General features: G+C 47.1%; 1 protein-coding gene across 10 annotated transcripts in view; it reads right to left on the bottom strand.

Annotated features, from left to right (window-relative positions):
• Positions 1–18268, bottom strand: part of TBC1D1 (TBC1 domain family member 1) — a 224117-nt gene that overhangs the window by 72482 nt on the left and 133367 nt on the right. For 4 of the 10 annotated variants that reach the window (XM_044387658.3, XM_026508719.4, XM_044387660.3 and 1 more), the window contains 5 exons: positions 17258–17344; positions 13841–14121; positions 11803–11964; positions 10878–10997; positions 9742–9881 (listed from right to left, as the gene is read on the bottom strand). In XM_044387658.3, the coding sequence (XP_044243593.2) occupies positions 9742–9881; positions 10878–10997; positions 11803–11964; positions 13841–14121; positions 17258–17344 (790 nt within the window). The remainder of the gene's footprint in view (positions 1–9741; positions 9882–10877; positions 10998–11802; positions 11965–13840; positions 14122–17257; positions 17345–18268) is intronic. The other 6 variants (XM_044387659.3, XM_048211746.2, XM_026508723.4 and 3 more) reach the window with 4 other exon arrangements.

Raw genomic sequence — 18268 nt, 5'->3', positions numbered from 1 at the left:
TTCGGCGGGGGGCGGGGGGGGGGGGAGACAAAAATGTTTTAAAATTAGGTTGTGCTAATGATTACACAATTCTACGAATACAGGGATTAAAAACAGTGAACTGTCACCATTATTTTTTTTGAATTGTACACTTTAAATGTGTACACTGTATTAGTATATGAATTATATTTCAAAAAGGTCGTATTTTAAACAAAACAAACCCTTCCTGAGAGCTAACTGAACCTGCCTGGCAGTGCTGTCCGGGTCACATGAGCAGGCTGTAGGGTAGAAGGGCACGGCTTTGAGGAGGGCCAGGAGGACGATGAGGGAAGCAGGCACTGAAGGCCCGGTATATAAGAAGATCCTTGTTCTCAGGACCGTGTAAGCACAGGGTTGGACTTACAGGACCATGAAAGTGAGCGCCTCTTCAAATTTTCCATGCAGGATGCCTGCCTGCCTCACCCCAGTCCTGCCCGGATTTTGAGGCTGCTTCACATTCAAATATATCTACAGATTTTAACCCCCTAAAAAGTATTTTCAAACCACTTACCATCCCCCTCGCTTAATAAACTTCCATGGCTCCCTGGCACCTACAGATCAAGGTTCAAAGGAGCCAAATCAAGATCTCCTACTTGGGATTTTAAGCCTTCGGGCACACCTCCACAGGTTCCGGAGTTAGATTAGCCCTGAGGAACTCCCTGCCAACGTGAGTGCTGTAAGCAGGGATTCACACCCAGGCCTTCGGGTCCCAGGCCTCCAGTGCTCAAACCCTCGGCCCTCTGCCCCTGCAGCCTTCCTACCAAGCAGCAGAGGCTGAGATGGCTTCTTTGTATCATCAACAACCTTAGCCCCAGCCTTTGCACAAAGTGTTAAGGATGGAGTGTTTAAACGCAATGGTTACTTAGGAAAACCTCAATCAGTGTTAACAATTGTTATCATGCACAAAATTAGCAAACTAAGGTAAAATCTTGCCATTCACTATGGTCTCCCAATGTCTGTAATGATGGGCCAAGAAGCACAATAAAGGGGGAAAAAATCTAGTAGCTTCAAACTACAGAAATCTATGAAGAATCAGATTTCTGGCTTGTGATATTTAATCTTGAACCTGGTCTTTATTCACTACAAAAAAGCAAAGTTATATGGAGACTAAATTAAGAACAATTCTAAAAAACCATGTGACTGGCAGTCAGAGACCATTTTTTTTCTTTCTTATTTTACCCACGCCCTAGAACCCTGTAGAAAAAGAAAACATCTCAATTTCAGAAGGTAGCTCTCCATTCAAATAAGCTGGAAATGAGCAAGGAAGATACATATTGTAACAAAAACAAGACCAAAAACAAAATCACAGGGGAAAAAGGGATTTCTGAGATTGGAAAGAATGCAGGACCATCAAGACACAGGGAACAACACTGCCACCAAGTGGTGACTGTGCCTCAAGTCACCCTACGCCATCTAGACCAGCGCTCTCAAGCGGGATAGGAAACAGAATCCTCTGTGGGAAGGGGTGTGTGTGTGGGTGTGTGTGTGTTTTAAAGAATTCATGCCTAGGCCCCATCCCCACCCAACCGACTCGGGGAGGCAGAATGCAGAGGGGCAGGTGCAGCCTGTACTTAAAAATGCCCCAGGTGACTTTGGTGCACAGGGAAAGCTAAGAACCAGGGATCAAAGCAAAAGGTCATACAGATGTCACTGTGATGCTTATATTTTCAGGAAGTGTTACCTGTAGTCATTCTACTTATATGATCCATTAAAATTTCCTAATGGTATATAAATTCTTGAAACTTTGGCTATGTCCAACACAAATCACAGTTCTATCAGTTTTTACATTTTTCACAATATAATCATTATAAAGATTCAGATTATATTCCTTAGTCTTGCCATTAGTATTTATATCTAATTCAACAGACTTAAGATTATCATAAAATAGACACAGCTATACTCACAACACAAAACCCATTGAACATTAGTTTCACTGGACTATTTGCTTATACAATGGGTTTCAAATCAATAAATCGTATCTCTATTAGGTGGGTTTTCCTTTTTTCTCTTTTAAACAAGACATATAAAGTCTGAACGCTTCTATTGTTGGTGAAATCTGTAAATACACAATGTAATCTGAAACACTTCAATGAAAGCTATCAGACTGACACTAAAATTGTTCCTTGGCACACAGAGATAAATAAAAGGATTTTTCCCCTTTCCAGAGGCACCTAAAAAATTATTTCTTTAACAACAAAGAATGATCTTTTGTATAATACACCACGAGGCAAAACTGTGGAGTGTTTCTACTACTTTCTGCATTCTGCAGGCCTGACAGTGAGATCAGAGCCCACTAAGAAAACAAACACTAGAACAGTCTCTGTGCCCTGGGGGCCACCCAAGAGACAAAGCTTCCCTGGAAAATAAGGGGGCAGGAAAGAGGCAGAGCACCACATGCTTGGTCTCATTTGGCACCTTATCAACTTTGTCTTATCGCTATCAGCACGTGTTTATCACTGCATTTTCTCCACCAAACTCTTTCCTTCTCTAGGAAGCACCAACCTTCTCAAAAAAGGTCACTGGCGACCTAGACTTACTGGCGGTCAGACACGTGGGTGACTCCTTGGGTTATCTGCAGGGGTGCGTAGCAGCAGAAAGAGGCACAGGAGCCCCATTCTTGGTCTAGAAGGTCTGGGCAGGATTTATCGTGGTCGTTTGTTTTAAGCCCTTGCTACTCATATTGAACCAGCAACATCGGCATCACTGAGGAGTCTGTTAGAAAGGGAGACCCTCTGGACCCACCGCACCAGAACCTGCCTCTGTACAGGCTCCCCAGGGGACGCTAAGCACATGAACATTCGAGACCATGGCCACTCAGTGTGCAGATGCATTCCTGTGCTCATCTGCGGGAGGAGAGCACCTCCCCGGCTCTACCTTCAGTACAGTCCTGTGGTGGGATCAACAACGGGAAGGCTCTACAAATGAGAAGGCTGCTATCCAGACGTCAGCACGGGCACCCTCTCAGAACAGTGACGTCTGCGCCAGCCATGCCCGACCCACGCAGCCCTGAGCACTCCCGATCCTTGGCAGACTGAATGGACCCCCAAGATATGACCTCAGTGGAGTTTATGGTTTACTCCATAGACCTTTCACATACTCAGCATCTCAAAAACTCCTCACCCCAAGAGCCCAGAACACAAAGCAGAGAGAATGCCTGTTCCTGGGGCTTCTGGGGCAGTAGCCATAAGTGGTCACCACAAACTTAAAGTGTCACTACAGACAGGTGCTTTAAATGTAAGCAACCAGGCAGCTTTCTGTATTCTATTTTGTGATCTACCTATGTTTGTTTTATTGCAAAGACATCTGCCTTGCCAAGTCTTCAAGTACCAACCGGTGATTCTCCTACGTACTCGTCTCCCGTCCATGCCCTGGCATACACCTGCCCTGCCCCTCTAAAGTTGGGAATGGGAACAATCCCTCCTAGGCTTTGCGAAAGTCAAGCAGGGATTCCTACAAGAAACCAACCGGTCTCTGTTGAATTAAAAAAATAAACAGTCTGGGATTTGGGAACATTTGTGCTGGTCCTACTAGACCTATGTGAGTAAATTTCTAAATAGAAATTAACTGCCTACCTCCTTCAGATGGGTCTCCAAAACATAAAATTCAGATTCCTGCAACTTAATTACTGCACAGAGATTTTGTATAAAGTCACACACCCCTGAGTAAACGACAAGGTGATTCTGCTGGAGACAACATCTGCCCAGTTCCATCTCACCTCTGTCCACACAGCCTTCACATTTTCCTCGTCTTGCACTATACTTAGAGTCACGCTCCTTACTCACTAACACCCTTCTCTCCAGGTCTGAGCCCAACTGTTAAAAAAAAATTAGGACACCAGAGCTACAGGAAATCCTAATTCTCTTTCACGTATATCCTTAACACTAATACAAACACCACGGATTTTAAATTACTGTCAGTTTATTGGGGCGCCTGGGTGGCACAGCGGTTAAGCGCCTGCCTTCGGCTCAGGGCGTGATCCCGGCGTTATGGGATCGAGCCCCACGTCAGGCTCCTCCGCTATGAGCCTGCTTCTTCCTCTCCCACTCCCCCTGCTTGTGTTCCCTCTCTCGCTGGCTGTCTCTATCTCTGTCAAATAAGTAAATAAAAATCTTTAAAAAAAAAAAAAAAAAATTACTGTCAGTTTATTAGTACTTAACATAGTGGGATGGAATGGGTGGGACGGTACGAATATCTCTTTTCAGCTTGAAAAGAGGCCAAAAGGTTTCCTGTCTAACAAGTTTGCGCTGCCAGAAGAGAAATGCCAAACGGTGACACGTAGTCACTCCGAGCATCTGAAACACTTTAAAAGGCCCTATTCAGGGGGCACCTGGGTAGCGCAGTCGTTAGGCGTCTGCCTTCAGCTCAGGGCGTGATTCCGGCGTTCCGGGATCGAGTCACACATCGGGCTCCTCCACTGGGAGCCTGCTTCTTCCTCTCTCACTCCCCCTGCTTGTGTTCCCTCTCTCACTGGCTGTCTCTATCTCTGTCAAATAAATAAATAAATAATCTAAAAAAAAAAAAAAAAAAGGCCCTATTCAGGGTTCCCTGCAAGTACACTTTTCCGTCCCCCACGTCCAAGCCAGAGAGCGAGCTCCCTGAGGCCACCGGCCTCAGTCACCGGCTGCCCAAGGGTCCAGCCCCCAGAGCAAGGCAGGAACAGAGGCCAGGAGCCACCTCCAGAGGCACACACCCTGCCAGGGACAGTCTGGCCAAAACAGGGACCTTGGGGCTCTCGTGTGTCTGAGAATCTGGAGGTGTCCCAGCTGCGGGGGGACACACAGCTGCAGCGTGGGGCCAAGTGGTCCCAGAGCACAGCGGATGGCGGGGGCATCTCTGTGTCCTTGAGATGGGGAGCAGACAGTGGCAGAGGCTGGAGATACCCGATTTGGGAGAAGAAAATTCACAGACCGATACTGAGAAATCTCTCTCCCTCCCCCGCACACTCCAGTCCCGATGTGGACACAGAGGGGGAGACGGCTGACCAAGGGCGAGTCCATACATTAAAATACTCGGAAACGGGGTGGGGGGGGTGTCTGGCTGACAGGGAGACCTGTGGACAGATAGTAAGCGCCCAGGGAGGATACCGGCAGGGAACGTCCTGTGGGAAGGGGCTCCTGAAGAGGAAGCACCCCCAGGAGGTCAGGCTGCGATCTCTGGCAGCAGCCGGGCTCCTGCACGGTTCACAGCACGAGCTTCGGGGCACAAGTCTGGGAGCTCCAGGCCTGCCTCTGTCGCCCACTGGCTCTGTGGTTTGGGGAAAGGGCTTTAAGCCATTCCAAGCTTCTGCTCCCTCATCTGTGAAATGGTGCCATAAAAATGCCAACCTTTCTAAGGCCAACTGGGAATTAAAGAATTCCTATAAAGCACCTGCCATAGATAGCGGCCTAAGTAATTATTATACCAGTACAGAGTCCCACATGCTTTTATTCTCTCTCTCTTATACAGAGTACCTACAATATAACCCAAAAACTCGTACAATATTTAATTCTAAATAAAGAGCATAAAGGACATGTTCCTGTAGAGGAGGAAGAGAAAAGGAGTTAAGAAATCACTAATGAGCATATACTAAGTGTGTATAAATCTGAGCAATTTACTTGCCTTCCTTTAGAAGTCATCGAGCCTGTAAGGACTAGAGAAACTGATGACAGAGATCACGAGTAAGTAAATGCTAACACACGTTACAAGGAGGTAAGTGCTGTGGGAAAAGTCAGGAGAAGGAGACGAGGAATGCCTGGTGGTAGGAGGGAGGGTGCAATCTGAAAGAGAGTGGCCAAGAGGGGCCTCCTTGGAAAACTGACTTCAAGAAATGATCTGAGGCAGATGAAGAGGTTAATCAGGAGGTTATGGGGAACAGCATTCCAGGCAGAGAGAACAGCCCATGCAAAGGCCTCGGGGCATGAGTGGCAGGACTGAGGGACCCAGCAGAAGCCTCCATCAGAGAAAACTGGTGGGCAATGCAGTGATGTCACCCGGCGCTGCATGGGGGTCCGTTAGGACACCTTCCTGCAGGAGACAGGGAGAACCCATAGTAGCTCAATGACTGGGGCCCGAAGAATCCATGAGGGTTGTGGACTGGGCAGGCAGGAATAGTGTCTGGGTGGAGCTCTGCTGTGTTCAGTACTTAAAGGCAGAGGCGTGGCCCGTCGACTTCATGCTGCTCTCTACAAGGTACCATCAGTATCAAAACCATCCCAAAAGGACTGGCCAAACCGATGCTCTAGCACTTCCCAGGTACAAGGTGCTTGGGGAAAGAGCTTTTTTTTAAAAAAAAAAGAAAACCTTTTCGAGGGCACCTAGAAATCAGTCTGATTTTTAAATAGCAGCTAATGCCCCAAAGGACAAGCTATAGTAATAGCCAGGCGTGTGAGTTAATTACTTAAAGCAGAAAGCGATTAAGAAGGTGAGGCCACACGAAGAAAACAGTAAGCACCCACTGAGTGGGAGGGGGAGGTACACCAGAGGGCCAGGGACGGCAGGAGTGCCGTGTGGGTGCCGGGCCCCGCAGCAGGGGACAGTGTATGCTCAGTGGACTGGAGGGGACTGGGCAGTGACCTGCAGGAGGGCGAAGGAATGGGGGCAGTTCAGCTGGGGAGGAGCTCTAGAGGAAGCCATGGTTTCCATGACCTCCCACCATCTGCAGAACGGGAAACACAAGTGTATTCTGTGTGGCTTCAGAGTCAGACCAGAAAGGCACCAAGGGATGGAATGAAAGGGAACAGGATTTGGTTCAGTCTAAGAAATTCACTGGAAAATTCAGAACTGTTCTCAGACGGGACAGGCTGCTTCCCACAGTCACGCCCAGCCCGCGCACCGGGAGTTTTGAACCCATTATCATTGCACATGTAAATACATTACATATATCACCACGCCTCAGTGTCTACGCACCCGTGAGGTACGGGCACTGCAATACTGGGGCACTATTTTTAAACCCTGAAACCCCACTTCTGGTGTTCTGTCGTTTCAGCCACAAATCACAGCTCGGCTCCCGGTCCTGGGCCTCCCTCCAGTCCCCTCCCCTTCCCCGCCCGCCCCACCGGCTAACAGGGCACCACCAGGACCTGGGAGGAAGAGCCCTCTGCACTGCGCAGGGGAAGGGGAAGAGGGGGCACGGCCATCCGGCTCCCATCCCAAAGGCAGTGAGAGAAATCCAAGGCCCTGCCACTGAGCACCGCAGCTCCCGCTAGGGGCTCCAGGCAGCAGGAAGGCGCCCCCGTGTGGAGGGGCCGAGGCAGGAGCAGCAGAGGGACCTTCCTGCAACACGGGAGGTCACTTCACACTGGAAACCTCGGCCTCACGGATTTGTTTCTAATCTATGAATTCTGGAAGCTTTTACACAAAATGGCAGTAGAAATACCGTGCTTCCTTATCTCAATCAGTGTGGCACTAGCCGTAAGGATCCCCTCTATCGCAGGGGTGAAGTTTCGGCAGCTTGCTCTCGTGCACGGCTCCTAGGGGAAAGCTGGGATTTAAATGCAGCCGCTCTGGCTCCAGCCGTGGGAAGAGGTCCCTGAACGAGCTCTAAATTCCTTCTCTAAGTTCACCTTCATGGCCACCCCAGACCCTCCGACAGCGAGGAGGCCAGCTCTGTGCTTCCCATCAATATGTGGGCGAGGGGCCCCCGGGGGCCCCGCAGCTGGGCTGTCAGTACTCCTGAGTACCGTTTCCAGTGGGGGGATGAGAAATACCAAGCATTCTGTTCTTGGTCCCAAGAGACCGCGCAGCCCAGGCTTCGGGCTACGGGGGGGGTTGGGGGATCTGCTCCTGCTCTGGCCTCTGGAGGAAGGATCCATCATCCCGTCTCATCCACTGCGAACTGTCACCCCACAGTGGTGCCGAGCCCAGGATTCACCAAGGAACCCTGTCGACTGCAAACACCATAAACAAAACTGCAGCTTGGGGTTCAATATCCGCTTCTTACAGTACTTCCAGACTAAACCAACTAAAAACAGAAGCCTCCAAAAAGAGAGGGCGGACACACATCACTGCCCCGGTGCTTCTACCCGCTGGGCCATGTTCTCTTGTGCTGCCCACAGTACATTCTATTTGCCCATTTTATCTTGGGGTTCTCCAGAGAGCAAACATTTGCCAGCACAGACCAACCTTCTGACTCCAGTCCCTCAGACACCGACTGGGAGACACCAGTGTCCATCCAGGCACTCACCACACTTCCCCACTCAGGCAGAGAGCAGCCCTGGCATGGGCCCTGTGGAGCTCACTGCAGCTCCTCAGCCATCAGAGCTCCCACACGGGGTACGGCCTCCCAGCCTGTGCACTTTACAAGCCTGGTGTTTTCCCCGGCCACCAGCCCAGCAGACCCCTTTGGCTTAGCAATTTAGGAAGGAAGGAACTGGGTCACACAACCTGGCTGTTGGTCATTAACAGACAATCTACAAAATGAAAATGAAATCTTTAAACTTTCTAAATTGGCACACACTGAAATAACTCAATTTAATGACTTAAAAAAAAAAGATCTCACTGCATTTATAAACCCAGTCTTTGTAGTGTTCCTTTACTTGCTCCTTCCTGCTGGGAACAAGTCTAGGAAGCTTAACACCAGTGCTCCGACCTCAACGATGGTTAACAAAAATAACTGTATTGCTTTACATTTGATATGTCTCAGGTTTCCAAAGTACTTTCGCATTCATAATTTAATGTAATTTCATGAGATAAGAAGAGCCAACATTCACTATAACCATTTTACGACTCAAGGTAAGTGAAGTTATGTGATTTATATTGCAAACCAGGCTCTTGTTTAATTTGGCAGAGAAGGCATTTTTTAAAATTAAATATTAAGGAGCATTCTGGGGGAGGTAGGGGAAAGGAGAGGGAGAAAGAGAGAGAGGCAGGAAAGGGGGGCAGAGGGTGAGGAGCGCGAGGAGGGCGGCGTAGGGGGCCTCCCCCACCCAGGGCAGCTGCACCGACCCTGCAAACTCTCGGGGCAGCCTGCGCTGCTGCTTATTAACACACACGAAGTAGGACGGGGGACAAGAATGAATCCGCATGACATGCAACCTGAGGGACTCAAGGAAACGTTGAGAGGTCTGCTGGGTTGCTTTGGTTTTTCTTCAGAAAAAAAGTGTTTTCCGATTAAAGAGCATTAGGGAAAAGAAATAGCTGCTGCTGAAAATTTAGGCTATCAGTGGGCAGAGACAAATCTTAAGCTTAGGACTGCATTTAAACTCGTTTTTTACATTGTGACTCCACACAGGGAGGCCCGAAGACAGACCTGAGTGTACTCTGTATCTGGGAGACACAAGCAGGCTGCAAGGGCACAAGATAGTCTTCCTGCGACACCACACCAAGGGACAGCAACTGCCGAGGCAGGGGACGTGACGAGTGTAACCAGAGCACTGGGACCGGGGAGCACCCCCGCAAGCAGGCTGTGCTGAGGCAGCGTGCAAACCTACACTCAGGTCGCAGGGGAGGGAAGGAGCCCCCGCACGTTCCCACACGCACGCTGGGTGGGTGGTCGCAACCGCTCAGCAGAGGTGCTCTTTTCCACACGAGCTGCTACAAGCTGCTGAGTGCTCTTACACGTGTCCCTGGAGTTTGAGAATCTCTCTGGAAACAGCGATAGGCATGGTCATTTGAGCGTCTTCCCTAGGGAGCTTTAAAATCAGGGGATGAACTGACTTGAAATCTCATTTCATGTTCTCCTTCACCTCACGCACTGTTGTTACTCACACCAGAATCTCACGGGTTCACTTCCGGGGCGTACGGTACCTTCGTATCTGCTGGGGGCGTCGCACGCTTTCTGTGGGGTTGCCACTCGGAGGAATATCTGCTGCCTCCACGAGTGTCTCCGTGTCTTCACAGGGGTCCTGCTGGCATCGCCAAGGTGGTTAGCTTTGGAGTCGAAGTCCCTGAAAGCACAAAATGACTGACTGATGACTGGTGGGGAGATATAATCAGGCATTTTAGCTTGCCTGTTTGTTTTTAAACAAAACACGACGTTATAAGTTATCTTTGCATAAGAGAACATAATTAGATAATCATGAAAGGTGAATCAAGCCCGCACTGGGCCAACACTCCTAAGGGACTGTTTTCTTATAGGATGCTTTTCATGAAAAGCACAAGATTACATGCCCTTAATTTATTTCCACTGTAAAAGACATTAAGAAATACGCTCCACAGATCACTAGCTTCCAATTGGGCCTTCCTTGGCACCACTTCAGAAAAGAGAAACTGTCTAAAGGGGGCACTGGCACTGGGGCCACCAGCTCCCCTTGTCCATGTGTGGGCATAGTTTCTCAGCATAGGTCTGCATCTCCACAGATGGCCACAAAAACGAAAAAGTTAGATTACACAGAAGCATCAAGGCAATAATCACACAGCCACTTGCTGATGACAACTATTTTAACATCTGTATCTTTTTAACTACAAAACAAAGTATATTTATCAACATATATCATAAGTATCGCCTAATCGGTGATTTTTCTTCCTATTTGCAGGACAACACAGGGAAGCCCTTGTAATTTACACCCGCATACACACCTGGAACTAAGGAATCACCATGACTTACGGGTCAGACATCCTGACTCATTTACCACAGCCATATGGTCACTTTTCAGAAACACTGCTATCTTTTAGAGAACCGGTTAAGACTTTCTTGAATCTTCTGAAAACAACACATTAATAAACTACTCCTAGTCAAAACTGAGAACAGGAGGACTCTTTTTTTAAGTGACATTCAGTAGGAAAGTATAAGAAAGAAGTTAAAATCAATTTAGCTAAAATGACTTTTTGAGTGTCAAAAAAAAAAGCTGAAAAATCCATATATATATATATATATATATATATATATCTCTCAATAATTCAACACTTCTACTCAGGCTTGATGTATCTAAATTAAACCCTACCTTTTCGTGTTCATAAAGTCAGAGGTGTTATTTTCATCTACAGGAGCCAGAAATTTTAGAAAATTTGGCACAGAGGAAGAAGAATGAAGTTTTTTCCGCAGGGCATTACGGTAGGAGATGCTGAGAGTTTGGTCGAGAAGAGAGTTTAGGATAAAGAAATACAAACACAAAAAGTATAAAATATAAGCTTTAAAATAAACACTTTAGTTCTCATGCTAAGAAAATTAAACCAGTAAGAAATGAAAAAGTTTACAAATGAGATTTAACTTCTGCATTCAGTCAATAAAATTCTATTTTAAATGAATGGAGTCAGTGAATTAATTCAAAAACATCAGTCCGTTCAGTTACGCAACATAAGAAGCTCTAGACATCTGCTGCATAACACCGTGCCCGTAGTTAGCAACAGTGTGCTGTGCACTTTGGAAGTGGGTTAAGGGTACAGATCTCATGTTAAGCATTCTCACCAGAATAAAATAAAAATATAACAAAAAATCAGTCCATCTTCCAAAATGACTTTTCCTTTCAAACTGGAAAAAAATAATTTTCCTAAGTTCAGCAGGACATTTCTGATTTGGCACAAACCACAGTGTATATGATCAAACACAGTTCTTGTTAAACTGTGTGTGTGTGTGTGTGTGTGTGTGCACGCGCATGTGCGGACACCGGGCAGAGGTGAAAATACGTATGTACGAAATCCCAGAAGAACTAGCAATAGTAATTAATCGATAGTAAAATTAATAGTAAATCAAGTCAGTTCAGATGATAGACTGAAAATAGTAAAACCAAAACCAGACAAGAACTCGAACACACGACACACACACACAAGCGGTGGCCCTGGGTCCTCTCCCGCCATGCAGCACATCCTCTCTGTGCAAACTTCCCGGGAAGACAAACGACACTGAACTTGCCGCATGAGTGTGCTCACCTCTTCGGCACGGCATTCCCACTTTGTTCTCCACTTGAGCTATGTTTTAGGTACTTAAAAAAATTTGGCGAGGAGGCGGAGGGGTTAAGACGAGGTGGAGGAGCAGCAGCTGCAGACTGACCTGAGCGACTTTGAGACTCGCCCACAGGTGGATGATTCCCACTAAATAGCAATTAGAGAGAAGGCAGGGCAATTAGCAGGGAGAGGGGGGATGCCGAGGGGGAAGCCGAGGGGGGGGGGGGGCTCGGAGGAAACAGGCAAGAACAGGCTAGACGAGGCTGCCGCGGTCCGCTTATTTAAACACCCACTGCCACAGAGTCAGAGGACTGCTCTTCTCTTGTCTTCTGCAGCCACTGTCTCATTGCCAAAGGTCGTTTTCAGTTAAAAAAAAAAAAAAAAAGAGTACTGTGAAAAGTCATTCTTGACCATTTCTCACACACGTATGCCCCAATAGTGCTTCTTCCTCCCCTCCCTTTTCAGAAACTAACAGCAATTTTTTTTTTATTTAAACCAAAAGCAAAAAAGGAAAGCAAAACAAAATCCATAGTTTTTAAACTACATTTTTCTTTAAAATGAACAATAGCCTGCCTTGAATTCAAGGTCGCATTTCTTGTGCATCAATGAGGAAAGAATTCATAAGGGAGCAGAAAGCAAAACAGGTATGCTGGGAGGGAGGGAGGGAGGCGGGCACCTCTCCACCTTCCCCTCCCCTCCCCTGTCCAGCAAGATCCATTAGGAAGTTGCATTCTCGGTGAGAAGGAAATGTACCGTTAGGATATCCCCTTTCCTACCACCTCTGCTCGCGTGAAACTGCAGGCCTAGCAAGAGAACTGGGAATCTCTAGCCAGGAATGCGTCCGCGACCACTGAACACGCCAGAAACACGGCTGCGGACACGGCGGCGAAGCGAAAGAGAAGCGGCAGGTATACAGGGTTTTAAGAACACGGCAAAACCTCCAAAAACCCTTAGACTGTTGTCTCTAAGATGGCAGACATTAAATACTAGCTTCTGGTGTGCGCCCTGCTTTGGGATCATAGTTCTGCAGCCAAATTCTTGAAAACCCTCGTAATTATTTTCAATGGCTGACTGGAAACAAAGCGGAGAGGCTCTGCTACATCCGTCAAATAGTTTCATTTCTTCACTCAGAACACGCCACACCCCTCCGTGCAGACTCTGCGTTATGCGTGCGTGACCCCCGACGCACGTCAGTCCAAGGGAGGCAGCAACTCCACAGGTGCGGCCCTTATTCGTATTTACAGAGTGAGGGATTTTAAAAGATTTTTAAAGTTATTTGTAAGGATAACTCTGTGACCGCTTCGGGTCAAATTAATTGCCAAGGGACCCCAGAAGGACCAGGAGAAGTCCCGCTCCTCGGCAGCTGACCCATCTCCTTCCTTACCCAGGAGATTCCAACTGCTCATGCGAGCCAAATTACCAAAATGAGTAAACCCGCTTAGCACACTCGAGAATTCTCACGCTGAAGCAAATTTTAGGAACATCCACTCCAATGTTGTTACACGGAGAAGCTAAGCAGACCCGGCCGGGTCACAGCCAGTGCAGGACAGAGCCCGGACCCGAACCCCAGAGGCATCCCCGCGGCCGCTCACGCTCCGCTTGGGACTGACCCTGCGCCTCCGTCCCCCCAGAGAAAAGACTCCGGGTTTGCAGATGAGGACTCACCGGCTCGCCCCTCCGCCACCTGTCCTCAAAGCCGGCAGCTAAGTTCCAGGACTCCTGCCTCTCACACCTCGTGAGCAGCGACTGCTGTCCACGTACAGGGCCATTTCTGCTCCGTCTCACCTGCTTCCTCCTGATACTCGTACTTGCCGCTCCAGCAAGTAACAAGCCTCTACGTCTACAGGGTTCCCGCGGGAGGAACAGAACACGCCTTCAAGTGTTAGCTTTTTAAGCCCACAGCACAACCTGACTCAAGTTTCTCTTCCACCCAATAAGCATACCTGGACTGCACATACCTGGTTAATAACAGATAATGCCCCAGCTATTTATACAACAATTCACATTTTTAAACAAATCTTACTTTCGGTCATGAGGCGTCTCTGTGCTCACTGAGTGGTACCTCATAAGTTTCCTCTGGGAGACCCCCAGAGAGCCCTGAGCCGGTTCCGGGGGCTCTTGGTACTCCACAGGGAAATGACTCAGGGTGTTGGCGCGCCTTCGGAAGCTCTGCCGGGGTGACAGTGGGGCAGGCTCTTCTGCGGGATGGCTCTCCGAGTCACTGGACAGGTCATCCGAGGAGCCGAGGAGCCTGAAGGAGCTCTCGGAGGCGGGCAAGGCCTCTTTGTCACACACAGATGGCTCCTGGAGGCAGAGGGACAGCGGGTCAGGCACATCACGGGGAATCTCCTCCCAGCAGCAGGAAAACATTTTGATACACAAACATATCTGATTATAATGCCATCTAGAGGCCACCAAACATATAAGGAAACGAAGGCCCAGTAAGTGCCTGCTTCTCAGAGACCAAGTGCTAGGCTGCTGGACAGGCGGGGAAACCGGCCCAAATCCCAGTGGAAGGACGTAGCTGTTGTGAAGGAAGCTGTAAACAGCCCCTTCTCCCTGCAAAAGGCTCTGCTGTGCTTTTAAGCAGCCCGCAGTCTCACAGAACCTGTCTGCGCTGTTTACACAAATCAAGACGGTCTCTCTGCCAATTGTGTTCATGCACGTTCTACCCACATTCTTAAGGCTCTCTGGTTTTGATCTAATGTTGAAATTAAACTTGGTGATCCTGAGGTTAAAAACTACATCCTCTATTATTCTTAGAATATGAAGAATCTCTCTTCAGGAACTTACTGCCAGAACCCAGGGCCAATCATTTCTTTCTGTCCCCCAATTTTCTCATCTGTAAAAGGGTAGAGAGAAAATTTATCTCACTGGGTTTCAAGAATTAGGCAAGGTAATCCAAGTGAAAGTGTGAAACGTTATACAAAATAAGTTACTGTATCAGGCACTCGATGAAGCTACTGAGTGGGTAGCTCCCAGAATTTGTTGGGAATCATGACAATACTCTAATACCATAGTCTTCTGAGATGCATACTTTTTCAAAAAAATGAACTACTATGCTTAGCACTGCGCCCAGGACATGGCTGGTGGCCAATATATTCTTCTCCAATCAAAGAACATAACGGGGGGGAGGTCCATTCACTTGCCCCGATGAAACCACTAGAAGGGATAAATAAATCAACATGGAAAGAGTAAAACGAAATGAATGCATCTAATGATGGACTGAAGAATCTAAATTCTGTTCATTTGATATATGGTTGAGTGCCTTTCAGATAACAGGCATTAAGGATTTTAATTTTTAGAAATATATGTTAATGAGGAGAGATATTATATACATTTAGTTTTTAAGAATTAGATAGGAAAAACTTAATTCCCAATGTTCTACAAAATATTAACTACCTTGAAACATAGCTGAAATTTTTCATTCTTCAAGACTCTGTAGTTCCAAAGATTCTTTTAAGGATTTAAAATTTTGTCTAAGACAATACATCACATCAACAATCTCCATTATGCAAACCTGTTCACCTCAACTCTTATTAACTTCCTTCCAAATTACATGAGGGAGCTAATCCTTCACTTAATCTCACACCCAAAAGGGCCACTCAGATATTCCTCAACAATTAGATGACCAACTTACTGGTAGAGATCCAGTAACATAGCTTATTTTTACAACAGTTTCTCAATCTCAGGATAAAAAAAGATGTAAAGAAATACACCTAAAGATACCCCCCCACACACAATACGAGCAGGTGACTTCTGAAAGTTGCATTTCTCTTAAGATTACCCTAGAAATTCAAGCTACGTGTATATTCCTCGATCTGCGCTTTGGAGGATAATACAAACCAAGCGGTAAGACTTTCAGGAAAAGTCACTTGAGTGACATGAACCCCTTCACAGTACATTTATTTGCAGCGATCTGGAAAGCCTCCTGCCTGCGAACTTCCACAGGTGCAGTGCAGATCCTGCACAATTTAACTCAAAAGCACCACTGCCCCCATTCCCACTCTTTCTCTGGTTTCACTGATCCGAAATCACTTCCCTTCCCCTTGCTCCTGGGACGGCTAAGTTCCCACCATCTCCTGGTCTAACTCTCAGGGCTCCTTCGATACTCTGATGCTGGTGTTACTTGAGGATGTGTCACCTACCAGGTAAGCTCCTAAGGGCAGGGGCTTTGTCCCATCATCTGTACGTTGCAGATAAACCGTACTGTTTCCAAACTTGAAGTAAACTGTGGGGCAGAACCAGTATGTGTGCATGGAGGTCAGATGATGCTCCGTCCCACTGGATTTTAACTCAGAAAAGCATATTCAGAGGACTGGTGTCTAGAGCCTCGCTCCCCAGAGAGAGTTCACGAACCCGGGGCATCAACACCACCCTGGAGCTTGTCAGAAATGTGGCATCTCAGGCCCCACCCCAGGCCTACTGAACCAGAATGTGTATTTTTGCGAGAACCCCATTAACGCTACACCTGAGAACGTGAGCAGCACCCTTCCGAGGCAATGTTTCTCAGGCAGCAGACTGCAGGTGGTAGCATCAATTCCGTTGGTCTACCAGGAACATTTTTTAAAAAGAACCAAAAAGGTTGTTTACAGTAAGTACTATTTTGTGTGATTTTAATTCTGGACACGAGTGTACACGTATGTCTGTGAACTGTGTCACAGGTTTAATTGGGTTTCTTACTGTTGGCTACGGTCTAAAAGCTCGGAAAGCCACATGCCCAGGAGGAAACTCAGAAGAACATGAGAACTGTGTGGTCAGGAGCTGGCCTCCACAGAGCTTCCGTCTCTCATGCGTCTGAAGGAGCTCTGGTAGCAGAAGGAAAGCTGGCCTCCCTAACGCAAACCCCAAATTCATTTTCTGGTGGTTAAAAAAAGTTGAAGCTGCTTAAATGTCTAGAAAGCAAGGAACTAAGACAAGGACATGGACACAGGTCTGTTACCGAAGAGAACTGGCTCATTATCACAAAGCTATGCTTCAGGACAGACCCAAGAGGTGAAGCTTAGTTGTTTAATTTATAAGAACAGTAATATTTATAATCGTAGAGCCAGCCAAAGGGTAAAAGTATGTTCAGGAATTCAAGCAGCAAACTTCACAGAATTCACAAACCCACTTTTGAGGTTTTCCCAATTTCAATTATTTTTAATATTGGGCAAGAAGGCCATTGGTTGCTTTGTGATAAATTCCCTCTCAGTGGCCTAAAGCTGTGATCTTGCTTCTTTGCTTATGGAATGGCCATCTGCTTTGTTTGTCGTGTGAATCTTTTAAGTTACAGAATTGCAAGACCGGCCACCCCCTGCACCAAGTCTCAGGCACCAAACTTTTCATGACGAAAGATATGGGGCTTCCTCGGATCCTTCTGCAGCCTCTGCAGGTAGCAGATGCACAGGACCCATTTGCTGACCTCTTCAGGGTGTCACAGAAAGGGAAATGTGCTTACTTTGCTCGTGTTACTTAAAGTGCTAGACATGGAGCTGTCCAGATCCAGACTGGCGGAGTGTTCCTGGAGGCCTCTGGCTTTACTACCCTACATAAAGAAAAGCAGTCAAATTAGGATCCCTTAGCCTTGTGCAAAGGCATCAGCTAGAAGCAGCCTGATCTATTTAAACAATCTTAAGAAAAATGCGTCTACTGAGAAAAGCTGCTAAGCACATAGGTGCATTTAGATAATCAACATTTCTGGCTTTGTTGTTTTTTGTTTTAATCGCACAGCAACCTAAATGTTCCTGGACACCCTGCGGCTGAGTCATTCGGCAGGGATGGCGGGCAGGAGGGAGAGACAATCTGCCTATGAAGAAGGGCAAGCGTAAAGCCGCCGCGCTCAGCACCCCCCCCCCCCGAGCCCCAAGCTGTCACACCCCGCCGGCCAAAGGGCACTCGGACAACATTCTATCCATCAGGAGCTCTCAAAGGGGGCCAACTGGTTTTGTAAATGGACTGTTTTTAATTAAATTAAAAATTTTAAATTCTGAGACACATCTTCAAACAAAATAAAATTTAACCAGAACAAAATTAAGCATGGTTCAAATGGAGTGTATCATGAAATTAAAAAAATACATAAAAACAAACAAACCAAAAAAAAAAAAAAACACTGTAAGATACTTCAAGCTCCAAAAAGATGTGAAACTTTGAAAGAAAACCAAACTCTGATTTCTTAGGAGTGCCATCAAAGATTATCTACACCCAACGCGTTGGGGTGGGGCGCACACAGCACAGAATTTCTTAAGGCGCTGCCAGCCTGCGTCTATGTTCACTTCGCTCTTTCTGTAGAGCTGCAGTCTGCAAACCTGTCAGTAAAGGGCCAGATACTAAATCTCTTAGGCTTTGGGGGCCCTATTGTCTGTGGCAACTACTCAGCTCTGCACAAAAGCAAACTAAGAATATAGGTAAATGAATGGACATGGCTGTGTTTCCAAAACTTTATTTACAAAAACAGGAGGTGGGTGGCATT

The sequence above is a fragment of the Ursus arctos genome, unplaced genomic scaffold (genome assembly GCF_023065955.2).
Source record: "Ursus arctos isolate Adak ecotype North America unplaced genomic scaffold, UrsArc2.0 scaffold_9, whole genome shotgun sequence".
NCBI classification, from domain to species: Eukaryota; Metazoa; Chordata; class Mammalia; order Carnivora; family Ursidae; genus Ursus; species Ursus arctos.
Note: the sequence above shows the minus strand (reverse complement) of the source record. Positions and strands in the feature narration are given on the sequence as shown.